Raw genomic sequence first — 24,562 nt, 5'->3', positions numbered from 1 at the left:
TCATAAGTTGTGTCCTGCGTGCAGGTTAACTCTGCCAGTGGTCATAAGTTGTGTCCTGCGTGCAGGTTAACTCTGCCAGTGGTCATAAGTTGTGTCCTGCGTGCAGGTTAACTCATAAGTTTGTGCAGTGCTCATAAGTTGTGTCCTGCGTGCAGTCCTGCGTGCAGGTTAACTTGTGTCCTGCAGGTTAACTCTGCCAGTGGTCATAAGTTGTGTCCTGCGTGCAGGTTAACTCTTCCAGTGGTCATAAGTTTGTGTTGCGTGTTAAGGTTAACTGCCAGTGGTCATAAGTGTTGTGCGTGCAGGTTAACTCTGCCAGTGGTCATAAGTTGTGTTAACTCTCCTGGTGCAGGTTAACTTTGCCAGTGGTCATAAGTTATGTCCTGCTTACAGGTTAACTCTGCCAGTGGTCATAAGTTTGTATCCTGCATGCAGGTTAACTCTGTCAGTGGTCATAAGTTGTGTCCTGCGTGCAGGTTAACTCTGCCAGTGGTCATAAGTTGTGTCCTGCGTGCAGGTTAACTCTGCCAGTGGTCATAAGTTTGTGTGCAGGTGCCATGGTCATAGTTGTGTCCTGCGTGCAGGTCAACTCTTCCAGTGGTCATAAGTTGTGACCTGCGTGCAGGTTAACTCTGCCAGTGGTCATAAGTTGTGTCCTGCGTGCAGGTTAACTCTGCCAGTGGACATAAGTTTGTGTCCTGCGTGCAGGTTAACTCTGCCAGTGGTCATAAGTTGTGTCCTGCGTGCAGATTAATTCTGCCAGTGGTCATAAGTTGTGTCCTGCGTGCAGGTTAACTCTGCCAGTGGTCATAAGTTGTGTCCTGCGTGCAGGTTAACTCTGCCGGTGGTCATAAGTTGTGTCCTGCTGCCAGTGGCCATAAGTTGTGTCCTGCGTGCAGTTTAACTCTGACAGTGGTCATAAGTTGTGTCCTGCGTGAAGGTTAACTCTGCCAGTGGTCATAAGTTTGTGTCCTGCGTGCAGGTTAACTCTGCCAGTGGTCATAAGTTTGTGTCCTGCGTGCAGGTTAACTCTGCCAGTGGTCATAAGTTATGTCCTGCGTACAGGTTAACTCTGCCAGTGGTCATAAGTTTGTGTCCTGCGTGCAGGTTAACTCTGCCAGTGGTCATAAGTTGTGTCCTGCGTGCAGGTTAACTCTGCCAGTGATCATAAGTTTGTGTCCTGCGTGCAGGTTAACTCTGCCAGTGGTCATAAGTTGTGTCCTGCGTGCAGGTTAACTCTGCCACTGGTCATAAGTTGTGTCCTGCGTGCAGGTTAACTTGCCAGTGGTCATAAGTTGTCCTGCGTGCAGGTTAACTCTGCCAGTGGTCATAAGTTTTGTCCTGCGTGCAGGTTAACTCTGCCAGTGGTCATATGTTGTGTCCTGCGTGAAGGTTAACTCTGCCACTGGTCATAAGTTTGTGTCCTGCGTGCAGGTTAACTCTGCCAGTGGTCATAAGTTTGTGTCCTGCGTGCAGGTTAACTCTGCCAGTGGTCATAAGTTATGTCCTGCGTACAGGTTAACTCTGCCAGTGGTCATAATTTGTGTCCTGCGTGCAGGTTAACTCTGCCAGTGGTCATAAGTTGTGTCCTGCGTGCAGGTTAACTCTGCCCAGTGGTCATAAGTTGTGTTCTGCGTGCAGGTTAACTCTTCCAGTGGTCATAAGTTGTTTCCTGCGTGCCAGGTTAACTCTGCCAGTGGTCATAAGTTGTGTCCTGCGTGCAGGTTAACTCTGCCAGTGGTCATAAGTTGTGTCCTGCGTGCAGGTTAACTCTGCCAGTGGTCATAAGTTGTGTCCTGCGTGCAGGTTAACTCTGCCAGTGGTCATAAGTTGTGTCCTGCGTGCAGGTTAACTCTGCCAGTGGTCATAAGTTGTGTCCTGCGTGCAGGTTAACTCTGCCAGTGGTCATAAGTTGTGTCCTGCGTGCAGGTTAACTCTGCCAGTGGTCATAAGTTGTGTCCTGCGTGCAGGTTAACTCTGCCAGTGGTCATAAGTTGTGTCCTGCGTGCAGGTTAACTCTGCCAGTGGTCATAAGTTGTGTCCTGCGTGCAGGTTAACTCTGCCAGTGGTCATAAGTTTGTGTCCTGCGTGTTAACTCTGCCAGTGGTCATAAGTTGTGTCCTGCGTGCAGGTTAACTCTGCCAGTGGTCATAAGTTTGTGTCCTGCGTGCAGGTTAACTCTGCCAGTGGTCATAAGTTTGTGTCCTGCGTGCAGGTTAACTCTGCCAGTGGTCATAAGTTGTGTCCTGCGTGCAGGTTAACTCTGCCAGTGGTCATAAGTTTGTGTCCTGCGTGCAGGTTAACTCTGCCAGTGGTCATAAGTTGTGTCCTGCGTGCAGGTTAACTCTGCCAGTGGTCATAAGTTGTGTCCTGCGTGCAGGTTAACTCTGCCAGTGGTCATAAGTTGTGTCCTGCGTGCAGGTTAACTCTGCCAGTGGTCATAAGTTGTGTCCTGCGTGCAGGTTAACTCTGCCAGTGGTCATAAGTTGTGTCCTGCGTGCAGGTTAACTCTGCCAGTGGTCATAAGTTGTGTCCTGCGTGCAGGTTAACTCTGCCAGTGGTCATAAGTTGTGTCCTGCGTGCAGGTTAACTCTGCCAGTGGTCATAAGTTTGTGTCCTGCGTGCAGTTAACTCTGCCAGTGGTCATAAGTTTGTGTCCTGCGTGCTCTGCCAGTGGTCATAAGTTGTGTCCTGCGTGCAGGTTAACTCTGCCAGTGGTCATAAGTTTGTGTCCTGCGTGCAGGTTAACTCTGCCAGTGGTCATAAGTTGTGTTGTGTCCTGCGTGCAGGTTAACTCTGCCAGTGGTCATAAGTTGTGTCCTGTCCTGCCGTGCAGTTGTGTTAACTCTGCCAGTGGTCATAAGTTGTGTCCTGCGTGCAGGTTAACTCTGCCAGTGCCAGTGGTCATAAGTTTGTGTCCTGCGTGCAGGTTAACTCTGCCAGTGGTCATAAGTTGTGTAACTCTGCAGTGGCAGTTGTGTTAACTCTGCCAGTGGTCATAAGTTGTGTCCTGCGTGCAGGTTAACTCTGCCAGTGGTCATAAGTTGTGTCCTGCGTGCAGGTTAACTCTGCCAGTGGTCATAAGTTGTGTCCTGCGTGCAGGTTAACTCTGCCAGTGGTCATAAGTTGTGTACTGCGGGCAGGTTAACTCTGCCAGTGGTCATAAGTTTGTGTCCTGCCTGCAGGTTAACTCTGCCAGTGGTCTTAAGTTGTGTCCTGCGTGCAGGTTAACTCTGTCAGTGGTTATAAGTTTGTGTCCTGCGTGCAGCTTAACTCTGCCATTGGTCATATGTTTTGTCCTGGGTGCAGGTTAACTCTGCCAGTGGTCATAAGTTGTGTCCTGCGTGCAGGTTAACTCTGCCAGTGGTCATAAGTTTGTGTCCTGCATGCAGGTTAACTCTGCCAGTGGTCATAAGTTGTGTCCTGCGTGCAGGTTAACTCTGCCAGTGGTCATAAGTTGTGTCCTGCGTGCAGGTTAAGTCTGCCAGTGGTCATAAGTTTGTGTCCTGCGTGCAGGTTTTAACTCTGCCAGTGGTCATAAGTTGTGTCCTGCGTGCAAGTTAACTCTGCCAGTGGTCATAAGTTGTGTCCTGCGTGCAGGTTAACACTGCCAGTGGTCATAAGTTGTGTCCTGCGTGCAGTTTAACTCTGCCAGTGGTCATAAGTTGTGTCCTGCGTGCAGGTTAACTCTGCCAGTGGTCATAAGTTGTGTCCTGCGTGCAGGTTAACTCTGCCAGTGGTCATAAGTTGTGTCCTGCGTGCAGGTTAACTCTGCCAGTTGTCTAATGGCTTCAGTTTTTTCCAATAATTTTACAACACTTATCAATAAAACTGGTCTATAAATGTAGGGTCTTCCCTGCCAGCTTTTTAAATATCGTCACAATATGTGTCCATGTGTTTGATAATCTACTTTACTGAAGTGTGTACTCATCTGTATTTGGTTGCAGGGGTTGACCACAGCTGTGTGTGTGTGTGTGTGTGTGTGTGTGTGTGTGTGTGTGTGTGTGTGTGTGTGTGTGTGTGTGTGTGTGTGTGTGTGTGTGTGTGTATGTGCACTCACCAAATTCACCTAACTGTGGTTGCAGTGGTCAAGTAATAGCTCCTGGCCCCGCCTCTTCAGTGGTCGCTACTAGGTCCACTCTCCCTGCTCCATGAGCTTAATCATACCTCTAATACCTCTGAGGATCTCACTTACAAGGATCACAACAGTGCCACGATCGTACGTGCAAAGAAAATGATAGGATGGATAATGAGAACGTTCAAAACGAGAGATGCGAAGCCAATGATGACTCTTTTCAAATCACTTTTCCTCTCTAGGCTGGAATACTGCTGTACATTAACGTCTCCGTTCATAGCAGGTGAAATTATAGATCTAGAGAGTGTACAGAGATCCTTTACTGCACGTATAAGTTCTATCAAGCACCTGAACTACTGGGAACGCTTGGAAGCACTTGACTTGTACTCGTTGGAACGCAGGAGAGAGAGATATATCGTAATCTACACTTGGAAAATCCTAGAAGGAATGGTCCCGAATCTGCATACAGAAATCACTCCTTACGAAAGTAAAAGACTTGGAAGGCGATGCAAAATACCCCCAATTAAAAGTAGGGGCACAATTAGTGTCCGGGGCCCAAGACTGTTCAACAGCCTCCCACCAAGCATAAGGGGAATTACCAATAGGTCCCTGGCTACCTTCAAGAGGGAGCTGGACAGATACCTAAAGTCAGTGCCGGATCAGCCGGGCTGTGGTTCGTTCGTTGGACTACGGGCAGCCAGCAGTAACAGCCTGGTTGATCAGGCCCTGATCCACCGGGAGGCCTGGTCGTGGACCGGGCCGCGGGGGCGTTGATCCCCGGAATAACCTCCAGGTAGGTAGACTCCAGGTAATGTACTCACCATATTGTGGCTGCAGGGGTCGAGTTGAGCGTGTGTGTGTGTGTGTGCGTGAGTGGAGAAAGTGAAGAGAGATATGTGAACCAAGGGAGAGATAGGGAGAAAAAGAGACAGGGAGGGAGATAAAGAAGGAGAATTAGAGAGAGAAGTGAGTTGGTCAGTCACAGATAGCAGAGCCAAGACTGGTGACATAAGCGGTAACACTGGGATATATTCTTCACCAGTCCTCTAGAAGATTTTGCTTGCATCAATAACCTTGAGTCAGACTGTCTGATTTAGTTCCATCGGCGACCCACGCCAGTGAGCTACCACCCTGGTACCTTACTGCTGGGTGTTAGGGGAACATGCTCAGTGTTTCACCCGTGCAGGCGATCGAACTGCGGTGCCTCAGTATGTGACCTGAGGCCACTGCCAGAAAACATAACAGTGTATCCTGACACAGGTTCGTTTCGGTAGCGAAACATCCATTGGCCTACCACAGCCTACCTCATTGGCCTACCTCATTCGCCTACCTCATTGGCCTACCCCAGCCTACCCCACTGACCTACCCCAGCTTACCCTCACTGGCCTACCGCAGCCTACCCTCACTGACCTACCCCAGCCTACCCTCACTGGCCTACCCCAGCCTTCCTCACTTAGCCTACTCTCACTGGCCTACCTCCACACCTCATTTACAATAGCCGCGCTCAGCACCTAGCATGCTAAGGTGGGTGCTGGGTACTAAAGGCCGGGCAGCGGGCACCTCACATGATGCCCATTAATTATGTAGCTCCTGGCAGGACTCCCGCCCACACCGCCACCCACAAGCGTGGGTTATGTGGTGAATATGCACGAGAACCCATCTTAGACCACCCACACTTGTTGCCCCTTGTGTGATGGGCGGTGTATAATATGTACCAGGGGTGGGCAGTGTATAGTATGTACGAGGGATGGGCAGTGTATAGTATGCACCAGGGGTGGGCAGTGTATAGTATGTACGAGGGATGGGCAGTGTATAGTATGTACCAGGGGTGGGCAGTGTATAGTATGTACGAGGGATGGGCAGTGTATAGTATGTACGAGGGATGGGCAGTGTATAGTATGTACCAGGGGTGGGCAGTGTATAGTATATACCAGGGGTGGGCAGTGTATAAGTACGTACCAGGGGTTAGCAGTGTATAGTACGTACGAAAGATGGGGACTGTATAGTAGGTACATGGGGATGGGCAGTGTATAGTAGGTACGTGGGGTGGGCAGTGTATAGTACGTACCTGGGATAGGCAGTGTATAGTATGTACCTGGGTTGAGCCGTTTATAGTAGGTGTCTGGGGTGAACAGTATATAGTAGGCTGCTAGGGTGGGCAGTATATAGTGGGTTCCTGGGGTGGGCAGTATGTAGTGGCCTCCTGGGATAGGCAGTATGTAGTAGGCTCCTGGGATAGTCATTATATAGTGAGCTCGTGGGATAGGCAGTACATGTATATAGTAGGCTCCTGGGATAGTATATAGTGGTCTCCTGGGATAGGCAGTATATAGTGGGCTCCTGGGATAGGCAGTATATAGTGGGCTCCTGAGATAGGCAGTATATAGTGGGCTCCTGGGATAGGCAGTATATAGTGGTCTCCTGGGATAGGCAGTATATAGTGGTCTCCTGGGATAGGCAGTATATAGTGGGCTCCTGGGATAGGCAGTATATAGTGGTCTCCTGGGATAGGCAGTATATAGTGGTCTCCTGGGATAGGCAGTATATAGTGGTCTCCTGAGATAGGCAGTATATAGTGGTCTCCTGGGATAGGCAGTATATAGTGGTCTCCTGGGATAGGCAGTATATAGTGGTCTCCTGGGATAGGCAGTATATAGTGGTCTCCTGGGATAGGCAGTATATAGTGGTCTCCTGGGATAGGCAGTATATAGTGGTCTCCTGGGATAGGCAGTATATAGTGGTCTCCTGGGATAGGCAGTATATAGTGGTCTCCTGGGATAGGCAGTATATAGTGGGCTCCTGGGATAAGCAGTATATAGTGGGCTCCTGGGATAGGCAGTATATACTGGGCTCCGGGGATAGGCAGTATATAATAGGCTCCTGGGATAGGCAGTATATAGTAGGTTCCTGGGGTAGACAGTATATATGAATAGGCAGTATATAGTAGGCTCCTGGGATAGGCAGTATATAGTAGGCTCCTGGGATAGGCAGTATATAGTAGGCTCCTGGGATAGACAGTATATAGTGGTCTCCTGGGATAGGAAGTGGTTAGTGGGCTCTTGTGGTTGGCAGTATATAGTGGGCTCCTGGGATAGGCAGTATATAATAGGCTCCTGGGATAGGCAGTATATAGTAGGTTCCTGAGATAGGCAGTATATAGTAGGCTCTTGGGGTTGGCAGTATGTAGTGGGCGCCTGGGATAGGCAGTATATAATAGGCTCCTGGGATAGGCAGTATATAGTGGGCTCCTGGGATAGGCAGTATATAGTTGGCTCATGGGGTTGGCAGTATATAGTGGGCGTCTGGGATAGGCAGTATATAGTGGGCTCCTGCGATACGGCTCATGGGGTTGGCAGTATATAGTGGGCGTCTGGGATAGGCAGTATATAGTGGGCTCCTGCAATAGGCAGTATATAGTAGGCTCTTGGGGTTGGCAGTATATAGTGGGCTCCTGGGATAGGCAGTGTATAGTGGGCTCCTGGGATAGGCAGTATATAGTGGGCTCCTGGGATAGGCAGTATATAGTGGGCTCCTGCGATAGGCAGTATATAGTAGGCTTCTGGGATAGGCAGTATATAGTAGGCTCCTGGGGTAGGCAGTATAAAGTGGGTTCCTGGGATATGCAGTATACAGTATGCTTCTGGGATGGGCAGTATATAGTAAGCTCTTGGGGTTGGCAGTATATAGTGGTCTCCTGGGATAGGCAGTATATAGTGGGCTCCTGGGATAGACAGTATATAGTGGGCTCCTGGGATAGACAGTATATAGTAAGCTCCTGAGACAGGCAGTATAGTGGGCTCCTGGGACAGGCAGTATAGTGGGCTCCTGGGACAGGCAGTATAGTGGGCTCCTGGGACAGGCAGTATAGTGGGCTCCTGGGACAGGCAGTATAGTGGGCTCCTGGGACAGGCAGTATAGTGGGCTCCTGCGACAGACAGTATAGTGGGTTCCTGGGACTGGCAGTATAGTGGGCTCCTGGGACAGGCAGTATAGTGGGCTCCTGGAACAGGCAGTATAGTGGGCTCCTGGGACAGGCAGTATAGTGGGTTCCTGGGACAGGCAGTATAGTGGGCTCCTGGGACAGGCAGTATAGTGGGCTCCTGGGACAGGCAGTATAGTGGGCTCCTGGAACAGGCAGTATAGTGGGCTCCTGGGACAGGCAGTATAGTGGGCTCCTGGGACAGGCAGTATAGTGGGATCCTGGGACAGGCAGTATAGTGGGCTCCTGGGACAGGCAGTATAGTGGGCTCCTCCAGTATAGTGGGGGGAACAGGCAGTATAGTGGGCTCCTGACAGGCAGTATAGTCCTGGAACAGGCAGTATAGTGGGCTCCTGGGACAGGCAGTATAGTGGGCTCCTGGGACAGGCAGTATAGTGGGCTCCTGGGACAGGCAGTATAGTGGGCTCCTGGGACAGGCAGTATAGTGGGCTCCTGGGACAGGCAGTATAGTGGGCTCCTGGGACAGGCAGTATAGTGGGCTCCTGGGACAGGCAGTATAGTGGGCTCCTGGGACAGGCAGTATAGTGGGCTCCTGGGACAGGCAGTATAGTGGGCTCCTGGGACAGGCAGTATAGTGGGCTCCTGGGACAGGCAGTATAGTGGGCTCCTGGGACAGGCAGTATAGTGGGCTCCTGGGACAGGCAGTATAGTGGGCTCCTGGGACAGGCAGTATAGTGGGCTCCTGGGACAGGCAGTATAGTGGGCTCCTGGGACAGGCAGTATAGTGGGCTCCTGGGACAGGCAGTATAGTGGGCTCCTGGGACAGGCAGTATTGGGCTCCTGGGACAGGCAGTATATTGGGCTCCTGGGACAGGCAGTATAGTGGGCTCCTGGGACAGGCAGTATAGTGGGCTCCTGGGACAGGCAGTATAGTGGGCTCCTGGGACAGGCAGTATAGTGGGCTCCTGGGACAGGCAGTATAGTGGGCTCCTGGGACAGGCAGTATAGTGGGCTCCTGGGACAGGCAGTATAGTGGGCTCTGGGACAGGTAGTATAGGGGGGGAACAGGCAGTATAGTGGGCTCCTGGGACCAGTATAGTGGGGGAACAGGCAGTATAGTGGGCTCCTGGGGACAGGCAGTATAGTGGGATCCTGGGACAGGCAGTATAGTGGGCTCCTGGGACAGGCAGTATAGTGGGCTCCTGGGACAGGCAGTATAGTGGGCTCCTGGGACAGGCAGTATAGTGGGCTCCTGGGACAGGCAGTATAGTGGGCTCCTGGGACAGGCAGTATAGTGGGCTCCTGGGACAGGCAGTATAGTGGGCTCCTGGGACAGGCAGTATAGTGGGCTCCTGGGACAGGCAGTATAGTGGGCTCCTGGGACAGGCAGTATAGTGGGCTCCTCCTGGGACAGGCAGTATAGTGGGCTCCTGGGACAGGCAGTATAGTGGGCTCCTGGGACAGGCAGTATAGTGGGCTCCTGGGACAGGCAGTATAGTGGGCTCCTGGGACAGGCAGTATAGTGGGCTCCTGGGACAGGCAGTATAGTGGGCTCCTGGGACAGGCAGTATAGTGGGCTCCTGGGACAGGCAGTATAGTGGGCTCCTGGGACAGGCAGTATAGTGGGCTCCTGGGACAGGCAGTATAGTGGGCTCCTGGGACAGGCAGTATAGTGGGCTCCTGGGACAGGCAGTATAGTGGGCTCCTGGGACAGGCAGTATAGTGGGCTCCTGGGACAGGCAGTATAGTGGGCTCCTGGGACAGGCAGTATAGTGGGCTCCTGGGACAGGCAGTATAGTGGGCTCCTGGGACAGGCAGTATAGTGGGCTCCTGGGACAGGCAGTATAGTGGGCTCCTGGGACAGGCAGTATAGTGGGCTCCTGGGACAGGCAGTATAGTGGGCTCCTGGGACAGGCAGTATAGTGGGCTCCTGGGACAGGAAGTATTGGGCTCCTATAGTGGGCTCCTGGGACAGGCAGTATAGTGGGCTCCTGGGACAGGCTTCATCAGTATAGTGGGCTCGTGGGGCAGGCAGTATAGTGGGCTCCTGGGACAGGCAGTATAGTGGGCTCCTGGGACAGGCAGTATAGTGGGCTCCTGGGACAGGCAGTATAGTGGGCTCCTGGGACAGGCAGTATAGAGGGCTCCTGGGACAGTCAGTATAGTATAGTGGGCTCCTGGGACAGGCAGTATAGTGGGCTCCTGGGACAGGCAGTATAGTGGGCTCCTGGGACAGGCAGTATAGTGGGCTCCTGGGACAGGCAGTATAGTGGGCTCCTGGGACAGGCAGTATAGTGGGCTCCTGGGACAGGCAGTATAGTGGGCTCCTGGGACAGGCAGTATAGTGGGCTCCTGGGACAGGCAGTATAGTGGGCTCCTGGGACAGGCAGTATAGTGGGCTCCTGGGACAGGCAGTATAGTGGGCTCCTGGGACAGGCAGTATAGTGGGCTCCTGGGACAGGCAGTATAGTGGGCTCCTGGGACAGGTAGTATAGTGGGCTCCTGGGACAGGTAGTATAGTGGGCTCCTGGGACAGGCAGTATAGTGGGCTCCTGGGACAGGCAGTATAGTGGGCTCCTGGGACAGGCAGTAGAGTGGGCTCCTGGGACAGGCAGTATAGTGGGCTCCTGGGACAGGCAGTATAGTGGGCTCCTGGGACAGGTAGTATAGTGGGCTCCTGGGACAGGCAGTATAGTGGGCTCCTGGGACAGGCAGTAGTATTGTGGGCTACTGGGACAGGCAGTATAGTGGACTCCTGGGACAGGCAGTATAGTGGGCTCCTGGGACAGGCAGTATAGTGGGCTCCTGGGACAGGCAGTATAGTGGGCTCCTGGGACAGGCAGTATAGTGGGCTCCTGGGACAGGCAGTATAGTGGGCTCCTGGGACAGGCAGTATAGTGGGCTCCTGGGACAGGCAGTATAGTGGGCTCCTGGGACAGGCAGTATAGTGGGCTCCTGGGACAGGCAGTATAGTGGGCTCCTGGGACAGGCAGTATAGTGGGCTCCTGGGACAGGCAGTATAGTGGGCTCCTGGGACAGGCAGTATAGTGGGCTCCTGGGACAGGCAGTATAGTGGGCTCCTGGGACAGGCAGTATAGTGGGCTCCTGGGACAGGCAGTATAGTGGGCTCCTGGGACAGGCAGTATAGTGGACTCCTGGGACAGGCAGTATAGTGGGCTCCTGGGACAGGCAGTATAGTGGGCTCCTGGGGCAGGCAGTATAGTGGGCTCCTGGGGCAGGCAGTATAGTGGGCTCCTGGGACAGGCAGTATAGTGGGCTCCTGGGACAGGCAGTATAGTGTGCTCCTGGGACAGGCAGTATAGTGGACTCCTGGGTATACAGGCAGGATCGTGGGCTCCTGGGGCAGGCAGTATAGTGGGCTCCTGGGACAGGCAGTATAGTGGGCTCCTGGGACAGGCAGTATAGTGGGCTCCTGGGACAGGCAGTATAGTGGGCTCCTGGGACAGGCAGTATAGTGGGCTCCTGGGACAGGCAGTAGAGTGGGCTCCTGGGACAGGCAGTATAGTGGGCTCCTGGGGTGGACAGCTGCAGTAGGAACGTTCGGTCAGAGTAAAGCAACACAGTTAAAAGGAGGGGAAAATCCTATTTTACGAAATTGCTGTAGCATTATGACTGAGTCACAGAGATATACAGAATAAGATGGATGGACTGCATCTTCCTGGGCTGTATGGAAGAGTTTGTCAGAATGCCACATCACAGACAAGCCCAGATGTATGAAAAGGCAGGAATTAGTAATAGTGCATCAGTGGACCAGGGAATACCTGGAAGACAAGGTGGACCAGGTAGTACATGGAAGGCACGGTGGACCAGGTAGTACCTGGAACACACACTAAACCAGGTACCTGCAATACACGGTGGACCAGGGAGTACCTGGAAGACACGGTGGACCAGGGAATACCTGGAAGACACGGTGGACCAGGGAATACCTGGAAGACATACTGAACCAGGTAGTACCTGGAAGATACAACAGAGTAACGTCAAGAGTTTAAACATTATAATGAGAGAGAGTAACGTGTAGGGTCCCACAAGGATCAGTACTAAGACGGCTGTTCTCTTAATATATTTAAACACTTAATATATTTATATATTTAAGGCTGGTAGGTAAGACACATAGGCAACAGTTAGGCAACTTTATTCCGAAACGTTTCGCCTACGCATTAGGCTTCTGCAGTCGAATACAGAAAGTAGGCAGGAACAGTAGAGATGTGAAGACGATGTAATCAGTCCATCACCCTTGAAGTCGTAGAATTTGAGGTTGTCAGTCCCTCAGCCTGGAGAAGTTCAGTTCCATAGTCAGGAACTATCTGAAGATCAAGCGACAGTGCGGAGACTTAAATACTGTCGGAAGGAGAGGTGCAGAGTAGTAGTAGTAGTAGTAGTAGTGAGAATATAACCACTGAGAGGTCATGGTGATGGACTGATTACATCGTCTTCACATCTCTACTGTTCCTGCCTACTTCCTGTATTCGACTGAAGAAGCCTACTGCGTAGGCGAAACGTTTCGGAATAAAGTTGCCTAACTGTTGCCTATGTGTCTTACCTACCAACCTGTCGGTATTGTATACCATTTTGATGTTCATATATTTAAGGCATTGAGTCGTGTGTGTGTGTGTGTGTATGTGTGTATGTATGTGTGTGTGTGTGTGTGTGTGTGTGTTTGTTTGTTTGTTTGTTTGTGTGTGTGTATGTATGTATGTGTGTGTGTGTGTGTGTAAAACTAATGAGAAGGATGAGAACAAAGGAAGACAGATCTGGGCTCCAGGAAGGTTGGAAGAGGCTACAAATGTGATCTATCAAGTGGCTGCTGGAGTTCATTCCCGAGAAATACAAAGTCAAGCAGATTAGAAAAGCTATATAAAGGCAAGACAAAATGGACAATCTTGGACAGAAGCGGGTAGACACTTTGTCTGTAGAGTAACTTTATTAAATTAAACACATGTGCAACTCTTGGGTATCTTTATTGAGGAAACGTATCGCCAGACAGTAGCTTCATCAGTCCATACAAAGGATAAACTTGAAGAACAGGAGGAGAATGAGGTAATCAGTCCCTCAGCCTTGAGTCGTTGTGGTCAGTCCATCAATAAAGATACCCAAAAGTTGCACATGTGTCTAATTTAACAACGTGTCGGTTCTTTGAACCATTCTTCTACAGAGTAACTTTAACCTGGTACTCACCTGATATGCAGCGATCAAAGTTTATACCCAGATATTTTTCACAGAATTTACTGTACTGTTGAGACAGGTTACTAGTTATATAAAATATTCCTTCTGTTTTGTCCAAATGCTGCGGCAGTTTATCTATTAACCGGCGACTCTTTAATTCTAGATCCACTAATACGTAAGCTGTATTCTCTAGGTCTTTTCCTGACATCACAAGAGCTCCATCATCTGCAAAGAGAAACTTGCGTGTCATGTCATGGAAATTTCAGTGTATAAGAAAGTAGGGGACCCACGATACTCCGTTGTTGAACCTCACATGTTACTGTTTCGACAAGGGTTCTGATTCTGTATTACTGATTTGTACAATTTTATTCAACAGAACATAACCTCATAGCTTGTAGTTTTGACATAATAATTCATGGTATACCGTGTCAGAAGCCTTTTGTAGGTCTCTAGTAAGCACACCTGTGAAATTCCCTGCGACATTTGGGTTGACTAAGGAAGTATCATTAAAATCTCATTAGTGAGTATATAATATGTCACCATTCAGAGACATAACTTGATACACTGCTGTCTAGGATTGTGGACATAAAGCTAAGTATACTAACGGTAACGGTTCTGTAGTTACTGACATCCCCTCTACTGTTTTTCTAATAAACAGGAGTGACTGGTCGACTTCAGCTCATCTCACACGTAGGTTACCAATAAATTTATGATATAAGTTGTAGGTACTTTCAGTTTAGAGGCGCCATCTTTTAGTAATTTGTTTGGAATGTTATCAAGTCTGGTGATTTTGGTTGGCCTCAGATTAATTCCTTTGGTATAAATTAGTAAGATACACTTGATAGCTAAAAATTGTTTGGGGTGACACGTTTATTACTGAGTTAGGATGTTGAGTCATATAAGTATGGTGAGTGTGTTCGACGCAGCTGACAACTGACTGACTTATACCGCTGCAACAGTTATATATTGTGAATGCAAATATTTTTGCCACTTTAACTGCTGCATGTCGACTGTTGTGGATCACCTTCTTGAGCAGGATCTAACACAGTACTCCACTGGAACAAGCCAGACTGCTTAGTTTTCTTGGGTTATCCTGGGTTATGAGGCTCCCCCTCCCCCATCCCAGGGTTAATAATGCGACTTAAGGCTTTGTACATGCGGTGGACTATCTTAGGTTAAATCTACATGTTTCCTTCTTATGTGCCCGTAACACCTGTGTGCTCTCACGATCGCTGTAATAGACAGTAGCTGTGTACACAAAGCCTAAACAAAAGTTTACTATATATGTATATATATGCATTACACAAGTATATCTGGGCAGGTACATCCGTACACTGTAAACACCGTCTTACAGCGGGGAAGGTTCACAGTTACATATTACAGCTCTAATCTCTGTAAGTTCATTTAGTTGTATCATGTTACCTCAACAGTTTGTAATGACTAGACTTATATAGCTCTACTTAATATGTAAATCTTAATTTAAACACAAGATACATAGCATATAGTTTTTTAGTGTTCTTGGGGACACACAAAATATTCATATGTGTATTTACCGAGAGCAACGGTGTATGTATACATGGGCGTATATCTCAGTATGTATACGTTTACTACATTAGGGATTACAGTAGTTCTGACTGGTATGAAAATGTTATTAACAGTCTTAATGACTCTTTCAATCCAATTATCCAACTGAGTTGCGCTTGCAAGAGGTTGAGTGATAGCTCCAGGCCTCGCCTATCACCCTGTGTATAACATGCTTATATTACTGCAGACGGTGAGCCAGGGTGCCAGAATGGGCATCAGTGAGTGTCAACACCAGTTTAACATGCACCGCTGGAACTGCTCCACCTTCACCAACTCCCCTTACGTCTTCGGTCATCTCCTCCGCATCAGTGAGTCGACATTTGTAATTTATTGATCATCTTAAGAGTCGCGTGAGTTTCCCTGTCTCCTATTATCATGTTTATTTTTACCTTATTATCTACCTTGTCCATAATTACCATAACATTTGCTGTGCTTTCGTAAGGTGAAGTCCAGGATCTTTCCTTAGTTCATGCTATAACTTAACAAATCTTTGTAAAGTAAAAGGACACAAGTGCAACTAATGTGACATTTTATTGTGGCAACGTTTCGCTCTCCAGGAGCTTTGTCAAGCTGTTACAAGCAGTACATGGACACAGTACAGTACATGGACCCTCTGTGTCCATGTACTGTTTGTAACGGCTTGATAAAGCTCCTGGAGAGCGAAACGTTGCCACAATAAAATGTCAAATTAGCTGCACTTGTGTCTTTTTACTTTACATATTGTCGGTAATTCTACCAACTTTATTAACAAATTTTTGAGGACAACTGTGTTGCAGAGGTCTGAGCAAAGTTCAGACCTCTGAATCACCGATGAACTGAACACATCGACTCCAGGCTAATTGACTGATTACCTCAATCTCCTTCTAATCTTCACTATTCTTCTTTATATTGGACTGATGAAGCCACCGCGTGACGAAACGTTTCCACAATAAAGATACCCAAGTGTTGCACATGTGTCTTAATTTATCAACTTGTCGGTTATTTAAACCATTTATCTACAGTAAGAATAAACAGAAGAATAAACCGGGACTGGAACCGTGGTGCTGGAAGCAGCAGGACCACCGTTGTACAGCTGCGTCCTCGCCCATTCCTCTGTTTATTAACTGAATCATAATGAGTTGATCTTCTAGTGTGTTGACTTCCCTGTAGATTGAAAACATTTTTCTCCTTGTACCTTGATCACTTCAGATACATCAGTACATTTGAAATGATCGACGGCTCGGAAGGTCTTTCATGCCCCTCCAGTTGTTGGCAGTCACTGACCTTCTTAGTATCTTAACTTCTTGTAAGATATCGACAACATGTGTCTTTTTCAAGCCTTTGTAATCTCTTGACAGCCTCTAGGTTATTACCCACTCATGTCTAACTTGTGACATGATCATCTCTAGCATCTTGGTCACTCGTATCATGTTAACAGCTTGTGGTTTATCCTGGTGGTGTGGCGTTAACTGCCTGACACCACCTGAGTACTTGGATACCTACCATTAACTGTTAACAGTTACTGATATCCATCTACCACTTGAAAGAAATATACACTGTTAAAGCACTGTTGTAACTAATATACACTGTTGATGCACTGCTGTAACTAATATACACTGTTAACGCACTGTTGTAACTAACATACACTGTTAACGCACTGTTATAACTAATATACACTGTTAACGCACTGTTATAGCTAATATACACTGTTAACGCACTGTTGTATCTAATATACACTATTGATGCACTGTTATAGCTAATATACACTGTTAACGCACTGTTGTAACTAATATACACTGTTAACGCACTGTTGTATCTAATATACACTATTAACGCACTGTTATAGCTAATATACACTGTTAACGCACTGTTGTATCTAATATACACTATTAACGCACTGTTATAGCTAATATACACTGTTAACGCACTGTTGTAACTAATATACACTATTAACGCACTGTTATAGCTAATATACACTGTTAACGCACTGTTGTAACTAATATACACTATTAACGCACTGTTGTAACTAATATACACTATTAACGCACTGTTATAGCTAATATACACTGTTAACGCACTGTTGTATCTAATATACACTGTTGATGCACTGTTGTAACTAATATACACTGTTGATGCACTGTTGTAACTAATATACACTGTTGATGCACTGTTGTAACTAATATACACTGTTAACGGACTGTTGTAACTAATATACACTATTAACGCACTGTCATAGCTAATATACACTGTTAACGCACTGTTATAACTAACATACACTGTTAACGGACTGTTGTAACTAATATACACTATTAACGCACTGTTATAGCTAATATACACTGTTAACGCACTCTTATAACTAACATACACTGTTAACGGACTGTTGTAACTAATATACACTGTTAACGCACTGTTGTAACTAATATACACTGTTAACGGACTGTTGTAACTAATATACACTGTTAACGCACTGTTGTAATTAATATGCACTGTTAACGCACTGTTGTATCTAAATGTATTTTCTTATCAAATGGTCATTGAAAAAAATAATCACTGTGATCATACTGTCCTGTTGTGAAGGTTGCCATAATGTAGATGGTTCTGTTGTGAAGGTTGCCATAATGTAGATGGTCCTGTTGTGAAGGTTGCCATAATGTAGATGGTTCTGTTGTGAAGGTTGCCATAATGTAGATGGTCCTGTTGTGAAGGTTGCCATAATGTAGATGGTTCTGTTGTGAAGGTTGCCATAATGTGGATGGTTCTGTTGTGAAGGTTGCCATAATGTAGATGGTTCTGTTGTGAAGGTTGCCATAATGTGGATGGTTCTGTTGTGAAGGTTGCCATAATGTAGATGGTTCTGTTGTGAAGGTTGCCATAATGTAGATGGTCCTGTTGTGAAGGTTGCCATAATGTAGATGGTCCTGTTGTGAAGGTTGCCATAATGTGGATGGTTCTGTTGTGAAGATTGCCATAATGTAGATGGTTCTGTTGTGAAGGTTGCCATAATGTAGATGGTCCTGTTGTGAAGGTTGCCATAATGTAGATGGTTCTGTTGTGAAGGTTGCCATAATGTAGATGGTCCTGTTGTGAAGGTTGCCATAATGTAGATGGTCCTGTTGTGAAGGTTGCCATAATGTAGATGGTTCTGTTGTGAAGGTTGCCATAATGTAGATGGTCCTGTTGTGAAGGTTGCCATAATGTAGATGGTTCTGTTGTGAAGGTTGCCATAACGTAGATGGTCCTGTTGTGAAGGTTGCCATAATGTAGATGGTTCTGTTGTGAAGGTTGCCATAATGTAGATGGTTCTGTTGTGAAGGTTGCCATAATGTAGATGGTCCTGTTGTGAAGGTTGCCATAATGTAGATGGTCCTGTTGTGAAGGTTGCAATAATGTAGATGGTCCTGTTGTGAAGGTTGCCATAATGTAGATGGTTCTGTTGTGAAGGTTGCCATAATGTAGATGGTTCTGTTGTGAAGGTTGCCATAATGTAGATGGTTCTGTTGTGAAGGTTGCCATAATGTAGATGGTTCTGTTGTGAAGGTTGCCATAATGTAGATGGTTCTGTTGTGAAGGTTGCCATAATGTAGATGGTCCTGTTGTGAAGGTTGCCATAATGTGGATTGTTCTGTTGTGAAGGTTGCCATAATGTAGATGGTTCTGTTGTGAAGGTTGCCATAATGTAGATGGTCCTGTTGTGAAGGTTGCCATAATGTAGATGGTTCTGTTGTGAAGGTTGCCATAATGTAGATGGTCCTGTTGTGAAGGTTGCCATAATGTAGATGGTTCTGTTGTGAAGGTTGCCATAATGTAGATGGTTCTGTTGTGAAGGTTGCCATAATGTAGATGGTCCTGTTGTGAAGGTTGCCATAATGTAGATGGTTCTGTTGTGAAGGTTGCCATAATGTAGATGGTTCTGTTGTGAAGGTTGCCATAATGTAGATGGTTCTGTTGTGAAGGTTGCCATAATGTAGATGGTCCTGTTGTGAAGGTTGCCATAATGTAGATGGTCCTGTTTTGAAGGTTGCCATAATGTAGATGGTCCTGTTGTGAAGGTTGCCATAATGTAGATGGTTCTGTTGTGAAGGTTGCCATAATGTAGATGGTTCTGTTGTGAAGGTTGCCATAATGTAGATGCTTCTGTTGTGAAGGTTGCCATAATGTAGATGGTTCTGTTGTGAAGGTTGCCATAATGTAGATGGTTCTGTTGTGAAGGTTGCCATAATGTAGATGGTTCTGTTGTGAAGGTTGCCATAATGTAGATGGTCCTGTTGTGCAGGTTGCCATAATGTAGATGGTCCTGTTGTGCAGGTTGCCATAATGTAGATGGTTCTGTTGTGAAGGTTGCCATAATGTAGATGGTTCTGTTGTGAAGGTTGCCATAATGTAGATGGTCCTGTTGTGAAGGTTGCCATAATGTAGATGGTCCTGTTGTGAAGGTTGCCATAATGTAGATGGTTCTGTTGTGAAGGTTGCCATAATGTAGATGGTTCTGTTGTGCAGGTTGCCATAATGTAGATGGTCCTGTTGTGAAGGTTGCCATAATGTAGATGGTTCTGTTGTGCAGGTTGCCATAATGTAGATGGTCCTGTTGTGAAGGTTGCCATAATGTAGATGGTCCTGTTGTGCAGGTTGCCATAATGTAGATGGTCCTGTTGTGCAGGTTGCCATAATGTAGATGGTTCTGTTGTGCAGGTTGCCATAATGTAGATGGTTCTGTTGTGAAGGTTGCCATAATGTAGATGGTCCTGTTGTGAAGGTTGCCATAATGTAGATGGTCCTGTTGTGAAGGTTGCCATAATGTAGATGGTTCTGTTGTGAAGGTTGCCATAATGTAGATGGTCCTGTTGTGAAGGTTGCCATAATGTAGATGGTTCTGTTGTGAAGGTTGCCATAATGTAGATGGTTCTGTTGTGAAGGTTGCCATAATGTAGATGGTCCTGTTGTGAAGGTTGCCATAATGTAGATGGTCCTGTTGTGCAGGTTGCCATAATGTAGATGGTTCTGTTGTGAAGGTTGCCATAATGTAGATGGTCCTGTTGTGAAGGTTGCCATAATGTAGATGGTCCTGTTGTGAAGGTTGCCATAATGTAGATGGTTCTGTTGTGAAGGTTGCCATAATGTAAATGGTTCTGTTGTGAAGGTTGCCATAATGTAAATGGTTCTGTTGTGAAGGTTGCCATAATGTAGATGGTTCTCTTGTGAAGGTTGCCATAATGTAGATAGTCCTGTTGTGAAGGTTGCCATAATGTAGATGGTCCTGTTGTGAAGGTTGTCATAATGTAGATGGTTCTGTTGTGAAGGTTGCCATAATGTAGATAGTCCTGTTGTGAAGGTTGCCATAATGTAGATGATCCTGTTGTGAAGGTTGCCATAATGTAGATAGTCCTGTTGTGAAGGTTGCCATAATGTAGATGGTTCTGTTGTGAAGGTTGTCATAATGTAGATAGTCCTGTTGTGAAGGTTGCCATAATGTAGATAGTCCTGTTGTGAAGGTTGCCATAATGTAGATGGTTCTCTTGTGAAGGTTGCCATAATGTAGATAGTCCTGTTGTGAAGGTTGCCATAATGTAGATGGTCCTGTTGTGAAGGTTGCCATAATGTAGATGATCCTATTGTGAAGGTTGCCATAATGTAGATGGTCCTGTTGTGAAGGTTGCCATAATGTAGATGATCCTGTTGTGAAGGTTGCCATAATGTAGATAGTCCTGTTGTGAAGGTTGCCATAATGTAGATGGTCCTGTTGTGAAGGTTGCCATAATGTAGATGATCCTGTTGTGAAGGTTGCCGTAATGTAGATAGTCCTGTTGTGAAGGTTGCCATAATGTAGATAGTCCTGTTGTGAAGGTTGTCATAATGTAGATGATTCTGTTGTGAAGGTTGCCATAATGTAGATGGTTCTGTTGTGAAGGTTGCCATAATGTAGATGGTTCTGTTGTGAAGGTTGCCATAATGTAGATGGTTCTGTTGTGAAGGTTGCCATAATGTAGATGGTCCTGTTGTGAAGGTTGTCATAATGTAGATGGTTCTGTTGTGAAGGTTGCCATAATGTAGATAGTCCTGTTGTGAAGGTTGCCATAATGTAGATAGTTCTGTTGTGAAGGTTGCCATAATGTAGATGGTCCTGTTGTGAAGGTTGTCATAATGTAGATGGTTCTGTTGTGAAGGTTGCCATAATGTAGATGGTTCTGTTGTGAAGGTTGCCATAATGTAGATGGTCCTGTTGTGAAGGTTGCCATAATGTAGATGGTCCTGTTGTGAAGGTTGTCATAATGTAGATGGTCCTGTTGTGAAGGTTGCCATAATGTAGATGGTCCTGTTGTGAAGGTTGCCATAATGTAGATGGTTCTGTTGTGAAGGTTGCCATAATGTAGATGGTCCTGTTGTGAAGGTTGTCATAATGTAGATGGTCCTGTTGTGAAGGTTGCCATAATGTAGATGGTCCTGTTGTGAAGGTTGCCATAATGTAGATGGTTCTGTTGTGAAGGTTGCCATAATGTAGATGGTTCTGTTGTGAAGGTTGCCATAATGTGGATGGTTCTGTTGTGAAGGTTGCCATAATGTAGATGGTCCTGTTGTGAAGGTTGCCATAATGTAGATGGTCCTGTTGTGAAGGTTGCCATAATGTAGATGGTTCTGTTGTGAAGGTTGCCATAATGTAGATGGTCCTGTTGTGAAGGTTGCCATAATGTAGATGGTTCTGTTGTGAAGGTTGCCATAATGTAGATGGTTCTGTTGTGAAGGTTGCCATAATGTAGATGGTTCTGTTGTGAAGGTTGCCATAATGTAGATGGTTCTGTTGTGAAGGTTGCCATAATGTAGATGGTCCTGTTGTGAAGGTTGTCATAATGTAGATGGTTCTGTTGTGAAGGTTGCCATAATGTAGATAGTCCTGTTGTGAAGGTTGCCATAATGTAGATGGTCCTGTTGTGAAGGTTGCCATAATGTAGATGATCCTGTTGTGAAGGTTGCCATAATGTAGATAGTCCTGTTGTGAAGGTTGCCATAATGTAGATAGTCCTGTTGTGAAGGTTGTCATAATATAGATGGTTCTGTTGTGAAGGTTGCCATAATGTAGATAGTCCTGTTGTGAAGGTTGCCATAATGTAGATGGTCCTGTTGTGAAGGTTGTCATAATGTAGATGATTCTGTTGTGAAGGTTGCCATAATGTAGATGGTTCTGTTGTGAAGGTTGCCATAATGTAGATGGTTCTGTTGTGAAGGTTGCCATAATGTAGATGGTTCTGTTGTGAAGGTTGCCATAATATAGATGGTTCTGTTGTGAAGGTTGCCATAATGTAGATGGTTCTGTTGTGAAGGTTGCCATAATGTAGATGGTCCTGTTGTGAAGGTTGCCATAATGTAGATGGTCCTGTTGTGAAGGTTGCCATAATGTAGATGGTTCTGTTGTGAAGGTTGCCATAATGTAGATGGTTCTGTTGTGAAGGTTGCCATAATGTAGATGGTTCTGTTGTGAAGGTTGCCATAATGTAGATGGTTCTGTTGTGAAGGTTGCCATAATGTAGATGGTTCTGTTGTGAAGGTTGCCATAATGTAGATGGTTCTGTTGTGAAGGTTGCCATAATGTAGATGGTTCTGTTGTGAAGGTTGCCATAATGTAGATGGTTCTGTTGTGAAGGTTGCCATAATGTAGATGGTTCTGTTGTGAAGGTTGCCATAATGTAGATGGTTCTGTTGTGAAGGTTGCCATAATGTAGATGGTTCTGTTGTGAAGGTTGCCATAATCCTGTGTTCACTGTTACCTTCCCTTACTAACAGGTCGACTGACATTTGTATTAAATCTTTTTCCAACTCCAACCTTGCCATGAAACATATGTGACTGCGGTGTTTCGACCTCCAGGTCTACATGTGACTGCGGTGTTTCGACCTCCAGGTCTACATGTGACTGCGGTGTTTCGCCCTCCAGGACTACATGTGACTGGTGTTTCGCCCTCCAGGTCTACATGTGACTCCGATGTTTCACCATCCAAGTCTACATGTACCAGCGGTGTTTCACCCTCAAGATCTACATGTGACTGTGGTGTTTCACCCTCCAGGTCTACACGTGACTGTAGTGTTTCACCCTCCAGGTCTACACGTGACTGTAGTGTTTCACCCTCCAGGTCTACATGTGACTGTGGTGTTTCACCATCCAAGTCTACATGTGACTGTGGTGTTTCGCCCTCCAGGTCTACATGTGACTGTGGTGTTTCACCCTCCAGGTCTACATGTGACTGTGGTGTTTCGCCCTCCAGGTCTACATGTGACTGTGGTGTTTCACCCTCAAGATCTACCTGTGACTGTGGTGTTTCACCCTCCAGGTCTACATGTGACTGGTGTTTCACCCTCCAGGTCTACACGTGACTGTAGTGTTTCACCCTCCAGGTCTACACGTGACTGTGGTGTTTCACCCTCCATGTCTACATGTGACTGTGGTGTTTCACCCTCCAGGTCTACACGTGACTGTAGTGTTTCACCCTCCAGGTCTACATGTGACTGTGGTGTTTCACCCTCCAGGTCTACATGTGACTGGTGTTTCGCCCTCCAGGTCTACATGTGACTGTGGTGTTTCACCCTCCAGGTCTACATGTGACTGTGGTGTTTCACCCTCCAGGTCTACATGTGACTGTAGTGTTTCACCCTCCAGGTCTACATGTGACTGTAGTGTTTCACCCTCCAGGTCTACATGGGACTGTGGTGTTTCACCCTCAAGATCTACATGTGACTGTGGTGTTTCACCCTCCAGGTCTACATGTGACTGTGGTGTTTCACCCTCCAGGTCTACATGTGACTGTGGTGTTTCACCCTCAAGGTCTACATGTGACTGGTGTTTCACCCTCCAGGTCTACACGTGACTGTAGTGTTTCACCCTCCAGGTCTACACGTGACTGTGGTGTTTCACCCTCCATGTCTACATGTGACTGTGGTGTTTCACCCTCCAGGTCTACACGTGACTGTAGTGTTTCACCATCCAGGTCTACATGTGACTGTGGTGTTTCACCCTCCAGGTCTACATGTGACTGTGGTGTTTCGCCCTCCAGTTCTACATGTGACTGTGGTGTTTCACCCTCCAGGTCTACACGTGACTGTGGTGTTTCACCCTCCAGGTCTACATGTGACTGTGGTGTTTCACCCTCCAGGTCTACATGTGACTGTAGTGTTTCACCCTCCAGGTCTACATGTGACTGTAGTGTTTCACCCTCCAGGTCTACATGGGACTGTGGTGTTTCACCCTCAAGATCTGCATGTGACTGTGGTGTTTCACCCTCCAGGTCTACATGTGACTGTGGTGTTTCACCCTCCAGGTCTACATGTGACTGTGGTGTTTCACCCTCCAGGTCTACATGTGACTGTGGTGTTTCACCCTCCAGGTCTACATGTGACTGTGGTGTTTCACCCTCCAGGTCTACACGTGACTGTGGTGTTTCACCCTCCAGGTCTACATGTGACTGTGGTGTTTCGCCCTCCAGGTCTACATGTGACTGTGGTGTTTCGGCCTCCAGGTCTACATGTGACTGTGGTGTTTCACCCTCCAGGTCTACATGTGACTGCGATGTTTCACCCTCCAGGTCTACGTGTGACTGGTGTTTCACCCTCCAGGACTACATGTGACTGTGGTGTTTCACCCTCCAGGTCTACATGTGACTGCGATGTTTCACCCTCCAGGTCTACGTGTGACTGGTGTTTCACCCTCCAGGACTACATGTGACTGCGATGTTTCACCCTCCAGGTCTACGTGTGACTGGTGTTTCACCCTCCAGGACTACATGTGACTGTGGTGTTTCGCCCTCCAGGTCTACATGTGA

General features: G+C 47.1%; 1 protein-coding gene across 1 annotated transcript in view; it reads left to right on the top strand.

The window, feature by feature from the left end:
* Positions 1 to 24,562, top strand: part of LOC128684163 (protein Wnt-2b-like) — a 279,764-nt gene that overhangs the window by 231,800 nt on the left and 23,402 nt on the right. Inside the window, exon 3 of the mRNA XM_053770288.2 lies at positions 14,971 to 15,091. Within this exon, the coding sequence (XP_053626263.1) occupies positions 14,971 to 15,091 (121 nt within the window). The remainder of the gene's footprint in view (positions 1 to 14,970; positions 15,092 to 24,562) is intronic.

This window comes from Cherax quadricarinatus, chromosome 4 (assembly GCF_038502225.1).
Source record: "Cherax quadricarinatus isolate ZL_2023a chromosome 4, ASM3850222v1, whole genome shotgun sequence".
NCBI lineage: Eukaryota > Metazoa > Arthropoda > Malacostraca > Decapoda > Parastacidae > Cherax > Cherax quadricarinatus.
The sequence above is the reverse complement of the archived record's forward strand: the minus strand, read 5'-3'. Positions and strand labels throughout refer to the sequence as shown.